The sequence below is a fragment of the Salarias fasciatus genome, chromosome 1, assembly GCF_902148845.1.
Source record: "Salarias fasciatus chromosome 1, fSalaFa1.1, whole genome shotgun sequence".
In the NCBI taxonomy this organism is placed as follows: domain Eukaryota; kingdom Metazoa; phylum Chordata; class Actinopteri; order Blenniiformes; family Blenniidae; genus Salarias; species Salarias fasciatus.
The window spans coordinates 31218461-31237273 of record NC_043745.1 but is presented as its reverse complement, the minus strand read 5'-3'; the positions used below and the strand labels follow the sequence as shown (position 1 = coordinate 31237273).

At 41.6% G+C, this 18813-nt stretch overlaps 1 protein-coding gene across 4 annotated transcripts in view; it reads left to right on the top strand.

Moving 5' to 3' along the window:
* crtc3 (CREB regulated transcription coactivator 3) overlaps positions 1–17065 on the top strand; it is a 41235-nt gene extending 24170 nt beyond the window's left edge. For 2 of the 4 annotated variants that reach the window (XM_030088618.1, XM_030088602.1), the window contains 10 exons: positions 1411–1514; positions 6081–6131; positions 6228–6313; positions 7327–7376; positions 8325–8545; positions 10925–11160; positions 11608–11799; positions 12329–12412; positions 12822–13044; positions 14871–17065. In XM_030088618.1, coding sequence (XP_029944478.1) covers positions 1411–1514; positions 6081–6131; positions 6228–6313; positions 7327–7376; positions 8325–8545; positions 10925–11160; positions 11608–11799; positions 12329–12412; positions 12822–13044; positions 14871–15076 — 1453 coding nt within the window. In that variant the 3' untranslated portion in view covers positions 15077–17065. The remainder of the gene's footprint in view (positions 1–1410; positions 1515–6080; positions 6132–6227; positions 6314–7326; positions 7377–8324; positions 8546–10924; positions 11161–11607; positions 11800–12328; positions 12413–12821; positions 13045–14870) is intronic. The other 2 variants (XM_030088610.1, XM_030088626.1) reach the window with 1 other exon arrangement.
* Positions 17066–18813: the final 1748 nt, after the last annotated feature.

Below are 18813 nucleotides of genomic sequence, written 5' to 3'. Positions count from 1 at the left end.
CGCTTTTTTGTCTGTCTGTCTGCAGTTGTTTTTAAAGGCATATTTGCAGTCTCAGATTTTCTGGTTGCTGCCAGGCTCCAGTACATAAACGCATGGATTTGTTTAATGTTGAGGACATTTTTGGCTTTTTGAATGCCAAAATATTAGAAAAAGAAAGACTAAGTAGTATTAAAATGGACAGTAGGCCTGTCTAGATTCCACCCTGCCTCATGATCAGCTGGGATTAGTTTCAGCTCCCCATGAACTTGAATTGGATAAAGATCAGGATATGGTTGTAAGGTTAAGCAAATGTGTAAATGTATTTACTAATCTCAAAGGCAAAATTAAAAAGTCAATTGGTGACATTCAAAAGTTTTTGACTCAGGATATTGATAAATAACCTCCTTTTGCAGTCGTTTACAATCTGAGAAATTATCATGAAACAAGATGACATGGTATATCGCAGTGTGTGCTGCATGTTTTATTGCTCTCAGTATTACGTTGTTGGGTTTGTTTGATATATTTATAATTCATGTGAAATGTATAAAGCTGAAAATATTCACCCACCATATTTAAGAGGAAAAAAATATTTGTGAAAGTCTTTCAGTTTCCATCCTGAGGGGCCTAATCCTGAGTTTCGCTTTTTTTTTTTTTTTTTTTCTTCTTCTTTCTTTTTAAGACTAAATCTCTTTGCAATAGTTGACTGTATAAAGTAAAACCTGGAATGAAACCCAGCAGGTTTAGAAGCATAAAAGTGTATCAAACGGAAATGTGATTGCCACACTTTTCTGCAGTGCACTCGAAGGAAAGCAGGAATGACGCATGAGAGAAGCCATTGAGGCTTAATGGAGCACAGTAAAGAAAGCTCTCAGCTGAAGTGATATAGGACTCAGTGGTTTGTGTGGGTTGGCCTGTGGATGTGTATTTGAGAGCTCATTCTAATTGAAAGCTGCCCGTGTGTGTTTGAATTTACAGCCCCTATATACTCCAGGATATACCTACTCCAAATCAAATAATCATATGTGACCGCTGGTATGGATTTATCTCTCTCTCATTTAGAGTTCCACAATGCATGAATAATTCTTAATTTTTATGTTATGTGAACAAGTTTCTTCGTTGCGTTTACCTGAATCAGTATCACAGGAGACAAGACGACAAATAATTCTTTGATGTCAGTGTTTCATTTTGATTGCCGTCATGACGTGAAAATGTGTTTCTGTCCCAGACTGACAAATGTTTAGTGGGGTGTTGTGAGGGTGTTTATGTGTAAGGTCAGCGTGAGCCTGAAGATGAATGCAGCTTGTGTGGAGGCAGAGCAGGAAGCAGAATGATTCACTGACCTCACGGCCTTTACAAACCTCCTGCCTCTGTCCAAGGTGCTGGAATACTTTGCATAAATTCCCTCTTCCACCTCCTCTTCCTCCCACACAGAACCAACTCAGACTCCGCTCTGCATACGAGCGCTATGAACCCAAATCCCCAAGACCCGTTTGGTATGAACCAGCAGATGGGCAGAGGTCCCCCACAGCGCAATGGTGAGAGTAACATACGCACACTCATTCACAGCACAGCGGGTTTGTTCTCAAAGAGAGCAGTTTCTTTATATGTGTGTCTATGTATAAACTTGTGTCTTGTCATGAATGCTTGTAGTTCATATGGCTTTAACCTAATGCCATCTTAGAAAACATTTTATATCGCCTCCATTATTTGCACATCACCTCATCACTGCTGAGGTTAATTTTTAATATGGAGTTGGCGAACTGCACAATTTACAGCTAACAGCTGTTTATTGTGTTTCTTCTGAGGCAAACTGGCACAATTTCTTAATATAATGTGTTTTGAAAATAATTTTGGATTCCATGTTGGATAGTGTAAAATCATTCCTATCTTTAGATCTTCATCTTACTAGCTTGCTGTAAAGAGAGGCTGTTTAAAAAGCCAAAAGCATGTCAGCGTTGCCCATTTACCTCTTAAATCCGAATTATCTATATAATTTAAAAGTAATGGAACCGAGTGGATCATGTTCAATTTTGAGGCCAAAAATGATGACTAACAGTTACTTTTAACAGTCTTTACATCAGATCAGACTGAACCGAGACAAAATGAGGCAGCCTGAGTTATTGTGAGTAACATTGTTACTGTGTAGCAGCTGAGATAATCATGATGTTACCTATCACTGCTCTTCTGTTTTACAACACTGCGACTTGTTGTTACATTTCTGAGGAGATGCACGTCACTTTTAGTTCAAAGTACAAGTATTGATTTAATTGTGAAATATCTTGGTGTGACACTGCCTTATGGGGAATATTGAGAAGAGTTACACTTTGGTTTTCAAATCGTAAAAGGCAGAAATTATCCGTGTCACTGTGAAAAATACCTGACAGAACAAAAAAATCTTAACACACTATTATGTAAAAAAAAAAAAAAAGCTATATGAAATAAAACGGTTAAAGTGGGCATAATTTGCACCTCAAGTTGACCTATTCACACTTCCATGTGTTTTGCCATGGGGTGTGTGTGTGTGTGTGTTTCTTCTACTGTGTCATCAGCCATGAAGAGCAAAGCTAACAGCATCTATTAGCAGGTGAAAAAGAGGGTGGCATATTAACAGGATGACACACTCCACCAACAAGGGTGGCAAATGGTCTATCGAGAATAATTAAGATCCACTTTTGCATTAAGAAATCCATATCTCTGACGCTCTCCTAAAATAATATGCCGGCAGAGTAGAACCCGACGTGGTTACAGCTTAGAGCTGATGGTTTTTTTAATCAGATAATCTCCTGCTTGCACATAGCATGCAGACTGTTTTCTGTGCTTGGCTCATGTCATTGTGATCGTGCTACTTTATGGTGTTTGTGTTTCTGTTCTTCTGGTTATTTATTAACAGGGAACACAGTCCATCCAGCCAGCTGCCTTTCAGTCCAATAAGCCACTCAGATGCACAGTTACACAAATCACAGTGGTCCTTAGGTGATTTAAAATGTTCTGTTTATACCTTTGCAACTGGGACAAAGAAGAACATTTGTCTCCTAGTCAGAAAAGAGAGCTCCCTCCCTCTCTTCACACTCATCTTCCCATCTCTTTGGCCGTTTTATGCTCCGTGTTGAGGAACTATAGAGTGGATTAAAGAAGTGTTCTGCCAGTGGATTACTGCTCCCCATGTTAAGCCAACACATTTAAACAGGATATTGCCTCAAGATCTAGTCCAAGAATGACTTTAGAATCCGAAGGGAATCAACACTGAAGAGATCCGTGAAATACACGCCGTGTATGTTGTGCTTCGTATTTTGCTTTTTGAATGAACTCATATTTAAAAACTTCAAATTTGTATCTGCCGATTTTTATACTGTTGTGTCTGGAGTACTATTTAATTTATCTGTTAGTTTGAGTTCAGTAATGCTTCAGAAATGAGTATTGTGGTAATTTCACTTAAAATGCCCTTGTTTATTTACTTTTCAAATTAGTCAAATGTGTGACGACTCTTTCTGTCCTTAAGGGTATTTTGGATTTTTTTGTAATTATGCAACCATCATGATTACAGATTTTTGCTTGAGCCTGCGGATGTGCATAATTGCCAGTTTGTGGCATGCGCTAATGAAGATATCAATCAAATCTAGAACAAACCTGCTCTCAAGTATTTTTCCTACAAAATATACAAACTCAAATGTCCTTCTGACGTCCGTTTCATAGTTGGCACAAGCTCGTGCTCCCTGGGCTCATGTTTGATTGAATTATGATGGACTGCAGCCAATTAACACTTCCATCATTAATTGGTCTACACTTATACACTTATATAGCGCTTTTGCACTGCATTGACACAGTCACCCATTCACAAACACATTCACACACCAGTGGAGGCGGCTGCCATGCAAGGCACTCAGTCCGTCCACTGGGGGCAATTTGGGATTCAGTGTCTTGCCCAAGGACACTTCGACATGCAGACAGGAGGAGACAGGAATCGAACTAACATCCCGATTGTGAGACGACCGCTCTCCCCGCTGAACCACAGCCGCCCCATTAAACTAGTGATAATTGGTGTCATGAATAATCTGCTTCAGAAAATTAAAAAACCACAAAATCTTGGTTTGGCTGCAAAGCTTTTTATGTTTTTAGACTGATGCCTCGTCATCTTTTGTTTCTTTTCTTGCCTGCATGTCATAAATACCAGAAAAATCTTTATTCATCGATTAAGGCTCCTCAGACATCCCAGTGTGTGTCGTACAGGACAGCAGTGATACAATGAAGATCACCTTTGGATAAACCTTGATTCTGTTTAATATTTAAGACTTTTATTGAACATATAGAAAGTTCCATTTCCAATGGCATGTTTTATCTGAATGTTATTTTCTTTTTTAATTTATTCACCCTGTTTTTTGGTTTCACATTTTTGAAGTTAGATGGTGATTAGTTAGTTGTCAGTTCTTTGATCCTTCATGTAGCCAATTAGCAAAGTTGTTTAGCTTGTATGATTCAGGTCAAAGGTGCCAGATATAGAATCAGGTTCAGGGTCACCTATATCTGCCGAGTGTGAGTCACCAGAGGGACTGGGTGGATAAATGCCCTCTCTAGTCTTTGTGCCCCCTCCTGCAAAGTCCTGCAAACCCATGTCCTGAGTGTGGAACTCCGGTCCTGAACTCTCAGCTGAAGCCTGATAAGTATCTCAGTGCCAGGCAGTTCCTGATGGCTAATATTGAAATGTATTGTTGTTGGTAGCAGTTGAAATCCATAACGAGTTCCCTTCATTATCCTGTTGGTTTCATCATGAGTTACTTTATATATGTGTGGAAGGATTTATAATGGCCAGAGATAAAAAGTTCTGCTTTTGGGTAATCGCGTCATATAAAAGCTTGTTGTATATAGTCTATAAACGCATACTAGACATTGCTGTTCAGACTAGTTATAGTTCCTTCTAAAAGTGGATAAGGCACAATCATGATTCATTTGAGAAGCTCAGTCCTGTGGGTATGTGCATGAGCAAAGTGAGAGAACCTCGAGGGGCTCATTGACATCTCTCAAGGTTTCAGCAGGTTTTGAGTGGTGTTAGCCCTGGCTGATTAGAGAAGCATCTAACTAGGAATTACAGATATGAGTCACTCCACCAAGTAGAAACACTTATAGCAAAGGAGTTCAGAAGGAGTCTCTTCCAGTGTGAATTCTCCCCAGAAAGAGTGGAGATCTAACATTACCTCTGCTGCTGAAAGTGCTCATTGCTGGTTTGCTCTCAGAGGAAACTGCAGTATTTTTTTTTCTTAAACCAGAGCATTTACAACACCCCTATCGAATGCATTGCGTGGCCAGGGACAGGAGCCAGGCATTTTCCATCCCAGTTGTCCTGTTTCCGTCCCAATTTCAGCTATGAGCTGCAGCCACTGGACACCTTTTGAAGGGGCAAATGCAGCAATGCCAGACTGTTGTATCGCCTCATTGTCCCATCTGTTCCAGCCGCTGAAAAGCTGTCTCTGAAAATGAATGGGCCTCAGAGAGAATGAGGGCATGGAAGGAGAAGGAATGGGTGGGCAGAGGATCAAAGGCTAATGTAAGAGAAGCTCTGTTCAACTTTAGAGCCACGAAGACACTGGAAGGAGATGTCAAGAGAAACACAAAAGAGTTTTCCTCTTAAGCAACGGAGTTACTTTATATGAAGTATCATTGCAGGAGTCCGAAGAAACAAATGAAAAGTTAAAAGGTAAAAATTCAGGCTTGTGTATCTGACGTCGAGTGTGGCGTAAGGAGCAAGATGAAAGCCTTGTCATACAAGAAAAATGATGCCGCTCTTTATTCCTCTTAAGTATTTGAACCTCCCTGTACCAACCACATACACCCAACTTTAATTCTTCTTTCCTCATCTGTCTGATTAATAACATGATGCCAGATGCCAGCTGTTGCGTTTATGAAACTGCACAGTAATTGCACAGTATTCCAGAGGGCCTGTCCCTGTCAGGAGGGCTGATTATTGTTCCAGACATGCTGGGATTAGTCAGCTGGTTAAAATTGAATATCCTCTAATGTTCCTCTGCTCTTGTTTTCATATCTTTCTTTATTTCTTCATCGATCATCCCTCCCTTTCTCCCCTTCGTGTTTGTCTGTTTCTCATGGAGGCTGGCATGCAGCTAGTGTGAATGAGGCAGAAGTGGATGGCCCCGGAGACGGTGAGTGGCAGTTTCATCAAATAATCAAACTAGAATTAACAGTAGATTTTTTGTGAATAACGTCTTTAATGAAAATTGTTTCATTTCTCTTTGCAGTCTTTTCCTTCCCGGCTCTGCCGAATGAAGAGAATCTAATCTGCGTCAATAAACCTCTTCCCAAGCAGCTGTGGGAGGCCAAAAAAGTGAGTCTTTGCTCTCTTCTTTCATCTGTGGCACATTGGTGATACCTGACAGAAGATAGCCTCTTCTGGAACCTGATTTACAGCTGTATGTCCTGATATTCCTCCTTTTCGCATCTGGATGCATTGCTATTGTACTCAAATCCCAAAATAGGGCAGAGGAAAATCAGATTGTGCAATTCTTTATTTATTTATGTATTTATTTTTTTAGGAATGATTGCTACGTCAGATTTACATCTTTAATTCCTGAGTGATTTGACAGACTGCCTCACGTTGAACCATGATTTCTTGTATAACCAATAAAAAAACCCCAGCATGATCTGTAGATAAAATATCTTGAATCAGGAATGTTGCTAAGCTTAACATCAGAGGGAAATCCTATGGGAAATATTCAAACCGCATACTAGTATTTTTGCAGGCCACACAACGCAGAAGCAATGACCTTCCGCATTTAAAATAACACCCTGCGTGGGGTGAAGCCCGAGATTTACAACCTTCCATTACGACATTATGAAAACTGTCATGTACCATCAGAGAAAAATGACCATGAACATGCAGTGCACCTGGGTGGGATACGTTGGTAAGCAAGCAGACCGTCTTGTATGTAACAGGAAAAAAAGAGAAAGTGTTAGATAAATGGTAAAAACTTCAGAATAGATGCAGCTTGGAAGGTGCTCTGATTTAGCCTGCAGTGGTATGAAACAAAATTGTTATGCATAGTTTAAATGGAGCTAAAGCATTGTTGATGCTCTCAGCTTAAGCATTGTGTTAAGACTAATTAGTGACAATGCTTGTCATAATGGCAGCTCTTTGCCCAGCTTCGTTTTATTCGGTTATTTCTTTTCCCTGTCCAACCAACCTTTGTAATACAATGTCATCCTGGAATATTATCAAGTCTGTGCACCAGTCAAGACTGGGATCGTATCATGAAATAAAGTCAAAATACATGTATTACTTTTTCAGGTTGAACATCCGTTTTTATTTGCATATTAATTGCGGTGTTGTTCCTGTGTCAGGTCCAGTCGATGGCATCAAGGCCTAAATCTTGTGAAGTGCCGGGAATCAAGTAAGTCTAACTCTTAATCAGTATGTTCCTTATACTCATGTACTGTCTGAGTTGTATCACATTATTGTTTTTTTGTATCACTGCTGTGTTATATCACAAAGCATTTAAATGGCTTGATACTCCTCCCAGATTCTGTAACTTGAAATAGTATGCAAGTTATTTCCACTGGCGGTAAGTGCTGGAGCTGTTCAACAGAAACAATGGCATCCTAGAAATGAGACGCCACACATTCCCACCGCTTCAAACAGGATGTCTGTGTTCCTCTTTACACCTCTGACCCTTTTAAAGTAAGAGGAACAGAATCATCAATGACAATCGGAAGCCATGGGCTTTGTTTAGAATCATTTTGCTTGTTCTATTGTCCCGCTATAAACCACCCCCGCTGTCCTGATTTAGAAAAAACAAAAAACGCATGGCTCTATTATTTACTAGCAATTCATTAGCTTTACAGCTGCAGTCGTTACATGTGACCAGGACCTGGCACAGATGGGGCTTAATTTATAGGTCTTATATTTATCACAGAGAAAGCAATGCAATTTTCTTAAAGGGTTTTGAAGATTTAAGATGCTTGGTTTCATGGTCTCATTTTCAGTGTCGAAATAAATGACGACAGACCTGCAACTGTTTTGGCTTCTTCGTGCCACAATTTCCTCGAAAAAAAGAAAACACAGCTTTTGCTCAGTGTTTTTGTGCACTCCATATTTTTACTGGCCAAACATTTACAGTTGTTTCTCGTAGTTTTATTAAGAAAATGTAACAACAACAACACAAGAAATAATTGACAAACTGGAGGGTGGGTGGAAAAACAATGTGGACGAAACATCCCGGCAATTTCACACAGCAGTAGGCGCACACAGCGTGACTCATCCTTTTATTTTGGTTAACTGATTACATTCATTCAAATTAGTCTTGATGATCAGTGTTGTTCTATTTCTACCTCCGCGGCAGCATATTCCCATCTCCGGAGCAGAACCCCGGTCTGTCCCACTACCAAGGCTCACTGAGTACTGGTGGCTCGTTGCCCGACCTCAGCAACCTGCAGTTCCCCTCCCCACTGTCCACCCCGCTTGACCCCGACGACAATGGAGGGTACCCCAACCTCAGCGGGGGCAGCAGCACCGGAAACCTTCCTGCCGCCATGATGCACCTCGGCATCGGAAATTCACAGGGTGAGTGTATGAACTGTAGCTGTCTTTGTTGGTAGTTTTATAATCTTTTATTCATAATGGTGCTCTATGAGAAAGTTATAACAAGAAGAAGAATAAGCGCGATTATAGTCACCTGGCTACAGATTCTAATAGATTTATCCCTATAAAACTGTTGACATCAAACAGCATAAGAAATTCCAGTAAAAACAAAGGGCTGGCACAGTTGGAAATTAGTCAGGATGTGTGTTTACAAAGATAAAAACTGACTTTAAGCTAATTAGGAACCTCATTAGGGCTTGATCCTGACTTTTGCTCTAATTATGCAATCTAATTTTTCCCAGCACAGCGGCTTTGCCATAAATTCTGTCTTTATAAAGATGATTGAGTTCATAGTTTTTCCTCTTGTGAACTTAATTGGCCTGTTCATATTTTTTAATACAGTCGTGTTGATTGCGTGGTTGATTGTACTGTTTCTAATATTTTCACCACCACACTCAGGGACAACACATCTCAATTTGCATGCTTATGATCTATAGTTCCTAACCACAATTGTAGTAGATACAGTGCGCACCTGCTTGTTGTACTCAAGTATGTGAAATCTGTGCCACACAATGCTGCAGGTAATAATCTTTACTCTTCACTAACCGAGTCAGTTTTATTTATGTAGCAAATTTAAAAACAACCAAGGGTGAACAAAGTGCTTTACAGTTCAAATAGGGTGAAAGAGAGTACTGGAATCACATAGTCTTATTGGAAATTTCCCACAAACTACAGCATGAAGTTTGCTCAGTACTTATCAGTTCGCAGTACTTCCCATGGTCTCTCGGCGACTTCAGGTCAGGTGATCTCCTTATTTAGATTGCCTAAAATATCTTTATGATTTATGCAGTGAATAGCTGAGGGTTGGCAGCTATTATCACCTCACACCTGGTATTCCACTAACTTTGATCAGGGAGAATAGGAAGTCAAGGTTTCTCTTCTAAAAGGAGCTGGGTCACCCTCCCTCGCTTTATCCTCCTTCCATGGTTATTATTGGCCCTGTAGTTTGATGTGAACCCACCAGTTTCTTCAAGTTTCACATTTGTGAGACTGCAATTTCATTGTCAGTCGATTATCATAAAAACCTACTCTGGTCATAGAGATGTGCTGATTTTTTGCATGATTTACTGGATTTTTTTCCCCCCTTTTTGTATACAATACAATTGTGTGGTGTGATGGGATGGAAACACTGATTCATGAGAACTTTAATGGAACTCAGCACCATTATTCACACTTTTTACCTGCTTCTATACTCAGTCTGTGAGCTTATATCCTGTTTTCCTGCCATTTGGCAAAAACCTTCTGACTTTCGGAGGTGACGCGTTTCAGTCGTCTTGCCTTGTGTTTTAACCCAAGAACAAATATCTAAGCTTAGTCTGAATGCATCACAATCGGGCCGTTCATAACCCGAAGCAAAATAAATTCTGTAGTAGCTTAGTTAATAATGTGAATGAAGTGCACACTGCACTCTTTATTGCTCCACAGACCATTTCATCGTAATTTGATGCCGTTTCATCATTTCGGTGCTGTTGTGTTTATCATTTTGACAAGCTTAAAATTGGCATGGCATATTTTATTGATGGAGGCCGTTACAAGCGTGTGTTTAATGAGAATCTGTCTTCTTGTAGGTTTTGGGGGCGTTGCTCGGCAACGCCACTGACAATCTTGAGTGTATCTGAATTTACCCATCGGCGTTGCTCAATGCGCCTCTCGTCAATGTCAAGATTGGGGGGGGAAAAAAAAATCCCTGCATGTCAGTGGAGTTGAAGCGTCATCTGTAGGGATTTTAGTCTTTGTAGGTTTTAATCCAAAAGATTTCAAAGCTTTTTACTTGAACTTTAGAAGAGGGATGCTGAAGGTTGATCAGTGAAAATACAATTATCACACAGCTCAAGCATTTTGAGTTGATTTCTCTTGGCTTACATGACTGACAAGTGACAAGATGTTTGTATCTCTGGACGTCTGATGTTGTCACACCCACTGCCCGCTCCTTTTCCCTCCCTCCTCTTTGTGTTTTGTGAGAGTAGTTTGGCTCCCATGCCGGACACAGTTCAGCTTGGCCGGGCACCAAAGTCACAGAGGAACTCTGACCCTCTTTTGGCGTGCTACAATCAGCTCTTTTCTGTTCCCTCAGTTTCCCCCTCTGTCTTCTCATTTTTCTCTCCTCTGCTCTGCCATGCTTTTCACCCTCGCCAGGCACACAATAAAGTGTAGTGTTGTGGCGAAGAGCCTGGAGAGCCCGCTGGAAAATGTACATGCTGCCTCACAACTTCCACATGTTCTTCTCGTCAGTGTTGTAACTAGTTTGACGCTTCTTTGATTAAGCGGCGCATGTGCCGCCTGTCCTGATTCTTCTTGCAGGCCTGTCCTCCTCTCTGAGCAACCCCTCCATTCAGGCCTCGCTCAACAACTGCCAGCTGCAGTCGTCGCTCAGCAATCCCTCCATCAACTCGTCCCTGCGTCTGTCCAGCAACTCCCCGCGCCGACGGCCCGCTCCCATCAGCCCCCTCACCCTGTCGCCCGGGGCCGAGCCTCACAGGGGCCTGGCCAAGCAGCTGTCTCCCACCATGTCCCCCTCGCTGTCGCCGATCACACAGGTTTGCTCACACCTCACCAAGGTCTCACACTCCCGCTGGACTAACTCACTGTGAGGGAGATAGCGCTGTTGGAAACTGAAACATTGTTGATAAAAAATTAAAAAAAAAAAAACCTTGAAACTGAATAGGAGGGTTTTTTTTGCTGAATGTTTATAGCAGTATTCTTTGAGTTGTACTTTGGCTCCACCAGTGTGATTTTTAGTTTCTAAACTAAAGACAAGTCAAAATAAATGAAGCTACCTTTTGAGTTATCGTTTCATGGAAATTGACAATGGCATAAATCAAAGCACGAGTTAAAAAAAATAACCCCTTTTTCCTCTCTTTTGATGAGGAAAGTGTAGTGAGTAATGACACTACAATCACAGTAAATAAACCTAAACCCCAAGACTTGATTAGAGTTGCAGTTTGTCTTCAGTGGCTCTTGCTGGCTTCTTCTGCCCTGTGTAGGGAGTTGCCTTGGACACCAGCAATATGCCAAGGGAGCCGCCCCCACCCTATCCACTCTACCAACAATCCCAGCATGCCGTGGACCAGGGCCGACAACGCCAACACCCTCACCAGCCACAGCAGCCGCAGCAGCAGCAGCAGCAGCCCGTGTCCCCTCTTCAGAGCATCCCACTAGACTTCAACACGAGCCAAGTGAGTGAACAGACCCTAAACCCTGTACCATCATTCATGGGTGCACGTGTTGGCAGTTAAATGGACATAAACCTGTTTAACCTCAGATTTCTATCGTGAGATTAACTTCACACCGATCTCACAGATTCCTCTTGTTTCCTATTCGGATTGAAGCAGTCGTCCCACAATAACGAGCTGTTTTGCTTACATTATGTTACTGAAGCTCTTTAATGCTTCGGGCTGAAGACATTGCTCCCTCTTGGTTCTGCTTCACTGTGATTGCAGCTACATCACGCCAGATGGAGCTGCGAGTGTCGGCTCCACCTCAGAAGTTGTTAAGTCACTGAGTGTAGGCTGATGGGAAGAATGCGGATTTTGTTCATCTTAACTGAAAGAGCCAAAAACCCACAAACTCACTGACACTTCTGCAAAATGTTATTTGGCAGATTTATTATAAATCAGTCAAAAAAAAAAAAAAAAAAAAAATCAAATATACACCATTTTATTTCTGTAGACTGTTGAACGTCTCCTTCATTTGATCTCCTGACAGCACAACAGTATGGCTGCGCTGTTCGGTGACCCCTTCATGGAGCAGCAGTTTTCCAGTCGTCAGACCAAGAATCTCCCGTATCAGGTGACAACAATAAACGCACTGATGAACTTTCCTAATGTGTAACGTTACCACATTTGCTTCAGCTTCACACAGATTAACACAGCATCATAAATTGTTTTGTGTAGTTGCTACAAAGACAGTCATTGAAAACAGAGGTAATTCTCTGCCTCCGCACCGACGGTGTGATATTTGTAAGGTCGTTTTTTTCTTTATGCTGTGTTGATATCTCATCGGGGGATTTTCTCAACAGTGTATTCAACTGCAGTGTTAATAATGTTTTGATTGTACCATCAGTGTTATGAGAAAACATTGTAAATGACTGGAAGCCACCACATGAAAGACTCTGCCAGGCTGAACGTGACGCCAACTCAGCTCACTAATTCGCTGTCTTCTCCCGATTGCCATTTTCTCTCCGCCATCTGCCGCGTAGTTGGATCAGTTCAGTCTGTTGGAGAACGCAATGAGCTCCACAGCAGGAGGATCGTGCTTCGACCCTTCATCGTCGTCGTCCTCCTCCTCCTCGCTCTACTACTCCCAGGCGGCCCTGTCGGGGCTGGGCGGCAGCCACGGCAGCCTGCAGGACCCGATGCACATGAGGTCCAACATGCTGTACTCAAACTGCAGCGGAGGACTACCCAACATTATTCTCACTGGTGAGTCCCAACAGTCGCTCGCTTGTTCTGGGCTCAGTAATTAGTTGTTTGTTTTTGCCCCAAGCAAACAAAAATATTTGAACCTCCTAAATGCAAATCAAAAATGACACAAAAAAGACAAATGCACTCATTCAACAGCTTCAGCTTCTCAGTAAATACTTGATATATCGTGTATATAATTGTTCATTCAGCCATCTGTATTGCTTTTATCTAACTTGGCGCCAATCAGGTCTCACTGAAAACAGTCTCTACATCTACAGCAGTGGAGTTGCTTCACTTGTAGAGTGAAGAGTTCCTTGGAAAAAGTAGCTCACTTCGAACTGCTGGGGTCGTCTTAAGTCGTTTTGTTGTGAAGTTGTTTACACTCTATTTCAGTCTGACGACGTATTCACTCACTAGATTCTCTGGAAGTTACATCAGCTAGTGGAAGGAAAACCCTGTAAAATTTGGATCTTAACACAACTGATCTAAGAACTAATGACAATAAAAACAACAACAAAGCAGCAAAGAAAAGAACATCTGAAATAAATCAGCAGCATTCACATAAATGTAAGCTGACGCTGACTGAAGGCTGCTGATGCATCTCGGCTGCTGTGATACAGGCTCATGTTAATGTTATGAACTTATAGTTTGTTTGATGTTGGGACTTATTTGAGAATTTATGCAACGATTTCGGCAAAAACAATTGAAAATGTCTGCAATTCTTAATTTTACATCGACTTCATTAATGCTACTCAAACTACAGTTTTGGTGAATTTGGCAAATTTCTGAGATGCATTTTTCTGTTCCAGACTAATGTTATTGTTGACAAAATGGTTCTTTTGGTTGTGAGAGTTTCAGACCCAGGCGTAGTTTTTTTGTTGTTGTTTCCACTGATGATTTAATACCAGACTACAGAAATATGCACTGAACTCTGACATTTTAATATATAAATTATATACTATATATAATAAGTCTACTATTAATATTTGTGCTGGGCAGATTGGTTTTGCCTATCAAGTCAACAAGCATGAGTTTCATTCTGTATTTTTGGCCACCGGTTACCTGCTACGCTCCCGGTGATCTGAAACTTTACACTTTGCTGCTGCAAAAATGGAGGAATAATGTGGGCGGTCTCTAAATAACGAAGTGGATGAGGCAGAAAAGTCCCTGCGAGCTTCGAAGTAGGTTTACAGTCTGTGTGTGTCGCTGTGTGTAGCCTCACTGGCTTAGCATGCGGTGATTCACTTAATTGTTACAGTTCCATTGTGTGATCATGCTGAGGGAAGTAAGAAAATGACCTTGAATTGAAGATAATGAGAGAAGCCGCAGTGCTCTGCATTGGCACGCTGTCTTCTGGCCTCGGAAAAGAATCTTGTTGTGGTGTTCTTCATTGAAGAGTTACCTTTTACATGAACAATGTCCCTGAAAGAAAGTACGAGATTTCTTTTTTTTTTTTTTTTCCTTCTTCTTCTCGAGACCCATATCAAAAAGTCAGCAGGTCATTTATTTGGATTGATTTTTCTTTCCGTGAAAATGACTTCAGTTTTTTTTTGTTTGTTTGTTTGTTTACTTGTACGTCCTCATGCTCATTCTCTGATTTGCCATGAAGCCTTGACGCTTTGTGTTGAATGGGAGCTGAAAATATGCGAGCGCCACATTCTTAAATTGAGGGGAATATGACATGGATTAAAAAATAGAAAAAAGAGCCATGATGACTCACGATGAGGGCAGTGAGAGTGTTTGCGAGAGGAAGTGATTTTCAGAGGAAGCTTCACCCACCATCATCTGTCTCTTTCTCTCCACCTCTTGTCTCTCTGTCCTCCTCTGTTCCTTCTCTCTCTCAGATGACTCCAACCCCAGTCTGTCAAAGGACATAAGCAGTGCGCTCTCCACGGTGCCTGAATGTTTTGACTCGGAGGGAGGCTTCCCGTTGGAGGACGAGCTGCGCATCGAGCCCCTCAGCCTGGACGGTCTGAGCATGCTCAGTGATCCTGACATGGTGCTGCCCGACCCGTCCGTGGAGGACACTTTCCGCAGTGACAGACTCTGAATGTAGTAAGAGCGACACGCGTCCTCAAGAGAAAAAAAAAAAACAGAACACATACACACGTGGATTTGACGGTGTGTAGTGTACAAAAATCTGAAACCGCATGCAGTCAATCAGCGTAGGGCCACTCTGCATGCACCCGCTGCCACTAAGATCGACTCAATGTGAAAGACGTAAACAGCATGTCCGCAGTGATCCGCGCTTTTTAAGGCGAGTTGTGAACAAGTTCAGTTTACACCTGCTTTTTGGGCAGTTACTTTCAAGCATGCTCGAGTTCACGTTTCTCAGATATTACTAACAGACTGTGCAGTTTTGGGTTGAAGCGTGCGAAGCTCATTATCGCAGCTAAATGATTGGTGCGTACTTTGGGGACTTGTACCAGCGTATCTCTGTTCGCATCTAAGGAATCTGCTGTGTAATTTTTAAGCGCCCACAAGGATTCGTACATACACTTATTTGTATGTACATAGCAATATTTGTCTCTCCAGAGATTTGTATTTGTATTTCCGTTCTAAGATTTGTGCGTGCAAAGTCCAATCACTGCAGGTGTAGTCATGTTTGTGTCTGTTTCCTGAGATCCGTGTGCCCAAAAGAATGTGTAAATATCTCCGTTGTCACTTGCAGGCTGAAGGTCGTTTGATCTAAAAAGTGTTTTGTCAGCAATACATCCTTGGGTGAACTATTGTAGAGCTCAGCGATTACAAGCGTTACAAAACAGGAAAATCTATTCACCCTTTTTCTTATATCTCTCTTTAAAATTCACCATAGCAGGAAACTGGAGAGTACTCCAGTAAAAACCCAACATGCACAGGAATAATGTGCAACATGAGAATACGTTAGCCATGCGTCAGCCCTTCCACTGCCTCTGACTGCCGATTATTCCCAGCATTCATCAGTGCTGCTCGGCGAGGTGGAGGCTGTACGGCTGATGAAACTCCGCAGATCAAACAGTCCTCCGGGTCAATCTGGACTGATTAAAGTTCAGTTTTCAACAAATCTGAGGCTGAGGTGAAGAGAACAAACAAAAATGACATCGTAGACACAAACGTGCTTCACACACAGGTTTGGCGTACGCACAAATCGAAGTACACGCACAAATTACCTTGCAAACACAGCGAGATACTCGTGCAGCTCCGCACAAGTACGCACAAATCACTGACATGCTGTAATGGCGGCAGATAAACTCCAGCGTTGGGAAGTGTGTCAGGATCAGTCCTGAGACACCGCACCTCCTTCACACCGCTTCGACCCCCTCAAACCAAACAAAAAAAAAAACAAAAAACCCACAGCGAGGAACATGCGAGGTGGTCCGTAGAGGAGCTCCAGTCCCCCTGCTTCTCTTCCCTTCATCACACACGCCCCCTCCAGTCTCCCGCCCTTCCTGAATCCATGGTAACCTCGTCACCATGGTTACACACCATAGCAACCCCATCACCACTCTGAGGAGCAACAGAAATGCCGGCGCACGTTTCCTACAGAGCGGAGCAGAGCGGAGAGGAGCCGCCAGCCGCGGCGGCGGCGAAACATCTGCTAGTTTTCTTCAGGTGAGGTGAAGTCCAGCTGGACCGCACCTCCTTCAGGCTCTGGAACAATCAGGAGTAGAATTGAAGACGAGACAAGCTTTTATTTGCAAATCTGTTTCCTTGCATATGATTTCAGATTATTTTTTAAATGTTTGCCACAGATTTATATAAAGGTATATCTTTGCATACTGATGGATCTCCAGTTCAGTCTGATTAGAATGTATTTTCAAACTAGAGACAAAAAGGGCAAACTGTTTACAAACATGAGATTTTCTTAAGTAAATCCTGCTAAGGAGTATACGTTTGTGAATTTTTAATTGAGAAATACAATTCTGAGAAGTATTGAATATATTTTTCCTTCACTTCCCTCACTGATGAGTCAGCTGTCTTTTTTCGCTGGCAGAACTGGGACAGCACTGGGACGAACGAGCTTCAAAATCCAATCAAAAAAAGACAAAAAAAAAAAAAAGGAACTTTACATATTTTTGTTTTTTTGTTTTTTTTTTTTCATAAAATACTTCCTTGTACATCCATCGCATATGACTTATTTTACATTTTGTACTGACTTGTTTTGGCACTTGTACTGTACTTTAAATCTTGTTGTGAATAAGGGCATGCGCTGTGCTGATGTGGATACATTTTGTCTTGCGTCGTTTTGGTTGCTTCTGTGTCCTTTTGTTACAGCAGTACCGTAAACGCCCCCCCCCCAGCAGCACCAGCAGCACCACCACCCTGTGGCTCCGGTCAGTGAGGGACTCAGAGAGCAGGTAGTGACCATGTGGACATCGGACATCATGTAACATTGCACTTAATCTTTTGCACTAATTGGGTCACCTTGTGTCGACTGAGACTTTTCACACCTGATCCTTCTTTTTATTCTTTATTTTTTTAAATGTTTTGTTACCTGTTAACCCAAAGAAGTCGAACAAAGCCATTGCGGGTGAACATCGCGACTAATGACGTAGAGAAACACACATTTCAGAAACGGGAAGCAGGTGTCTAATTCTGGGGAAATGTTTATTTTCTTGGCTTTGATTATGTTTTTGTAAAGAGTCCCTATTTGCATTTGATTATGCATCGACTCAGCCATTTAGAGCACTGAGTGCCCCCTGGTGTACCGTTGTATCCAAATCAAAGAGCGGTCTTGAATGTTTCGCTCCTACCTATGCAACTTTTCCACAGAGAAAGTGAAAACCTGTTGAACAGGTGCAACTTGTATATTATGCAGTTATAACACGGCTTGCACGTTCATTTTACTACTCACACACTGTGCGGGATCAAATCTGCTCGAAATCACAATTTTACATGTGTCCAGTGTCCACAGAGTAACGACGAACTGCGTCACCATCAGTCAGAGAACAAGCGTTGTGTTGTTTATGTGTTTGTTGTGTAGCTGCACTGCGCGGACGGTGTGTTACAGACTCACTGTCGACGTTTGTCAAATACTAAATGAAATGGGGGATTTGTGGGTTTATTATGATTGTTTTATGAGAGTTTCTAACGGTTTTACCTGCTCTCTTAAGAACTATAATGCAGTGGGTGAGTAATGGAGCCACGTAGCACTCAGAATTTCTTTGTGAAGATTTTTTTTTGTTGTTGTTTTTCTCTCGGTTCTTTCTGTCCCGGCCTGTTTTCCTGCTGTCTAAACGCCTTCAGCTGCCTTACTTTGTTGTATTTTTCATATTCCAGCAGTAACCTGCATTAGCTTCAGCTCCGTTTGGTACCTTCTCTGTCACATAGTTCAACTGTTTAATTTTTTTTTTTTTTTTTTTTTTTTTTTGGTGACTTACTTTTTTAGATGCATATTAAAAAAAAATGTACAGTTATGTTATTTAAAAAAATGTTTTTTTGTCCACTAGTGTTAGCGACTCTTTTGTATTGTCATTTAATTTGTTTCCCCTCCCAGGTATAAAATTTTATTGGTTTGTAACGTATGTTATAGTGCTTATCTTTCTGATTTAATATAAACAATAAAACTCTATACTGTGTATTAATTCAAAAGCCTGGCTGTCTCATAACTGGTGCGGGGATTGTTCCTGCCAGTAGGTGGCGCCATTGTATTACTATTTAGACCTAAAAACTCCACCAAAAAAACCTAATTTGGAGAGGTTTGAAAATATATTGTCAAGTGGGCTTTGAACAGATTTCTACAGGGGGAAACCGTGTGTTTTCATGACATGTTCTGCTGAAAAGCTTTGTAGCTTTAAGCATTTAAAA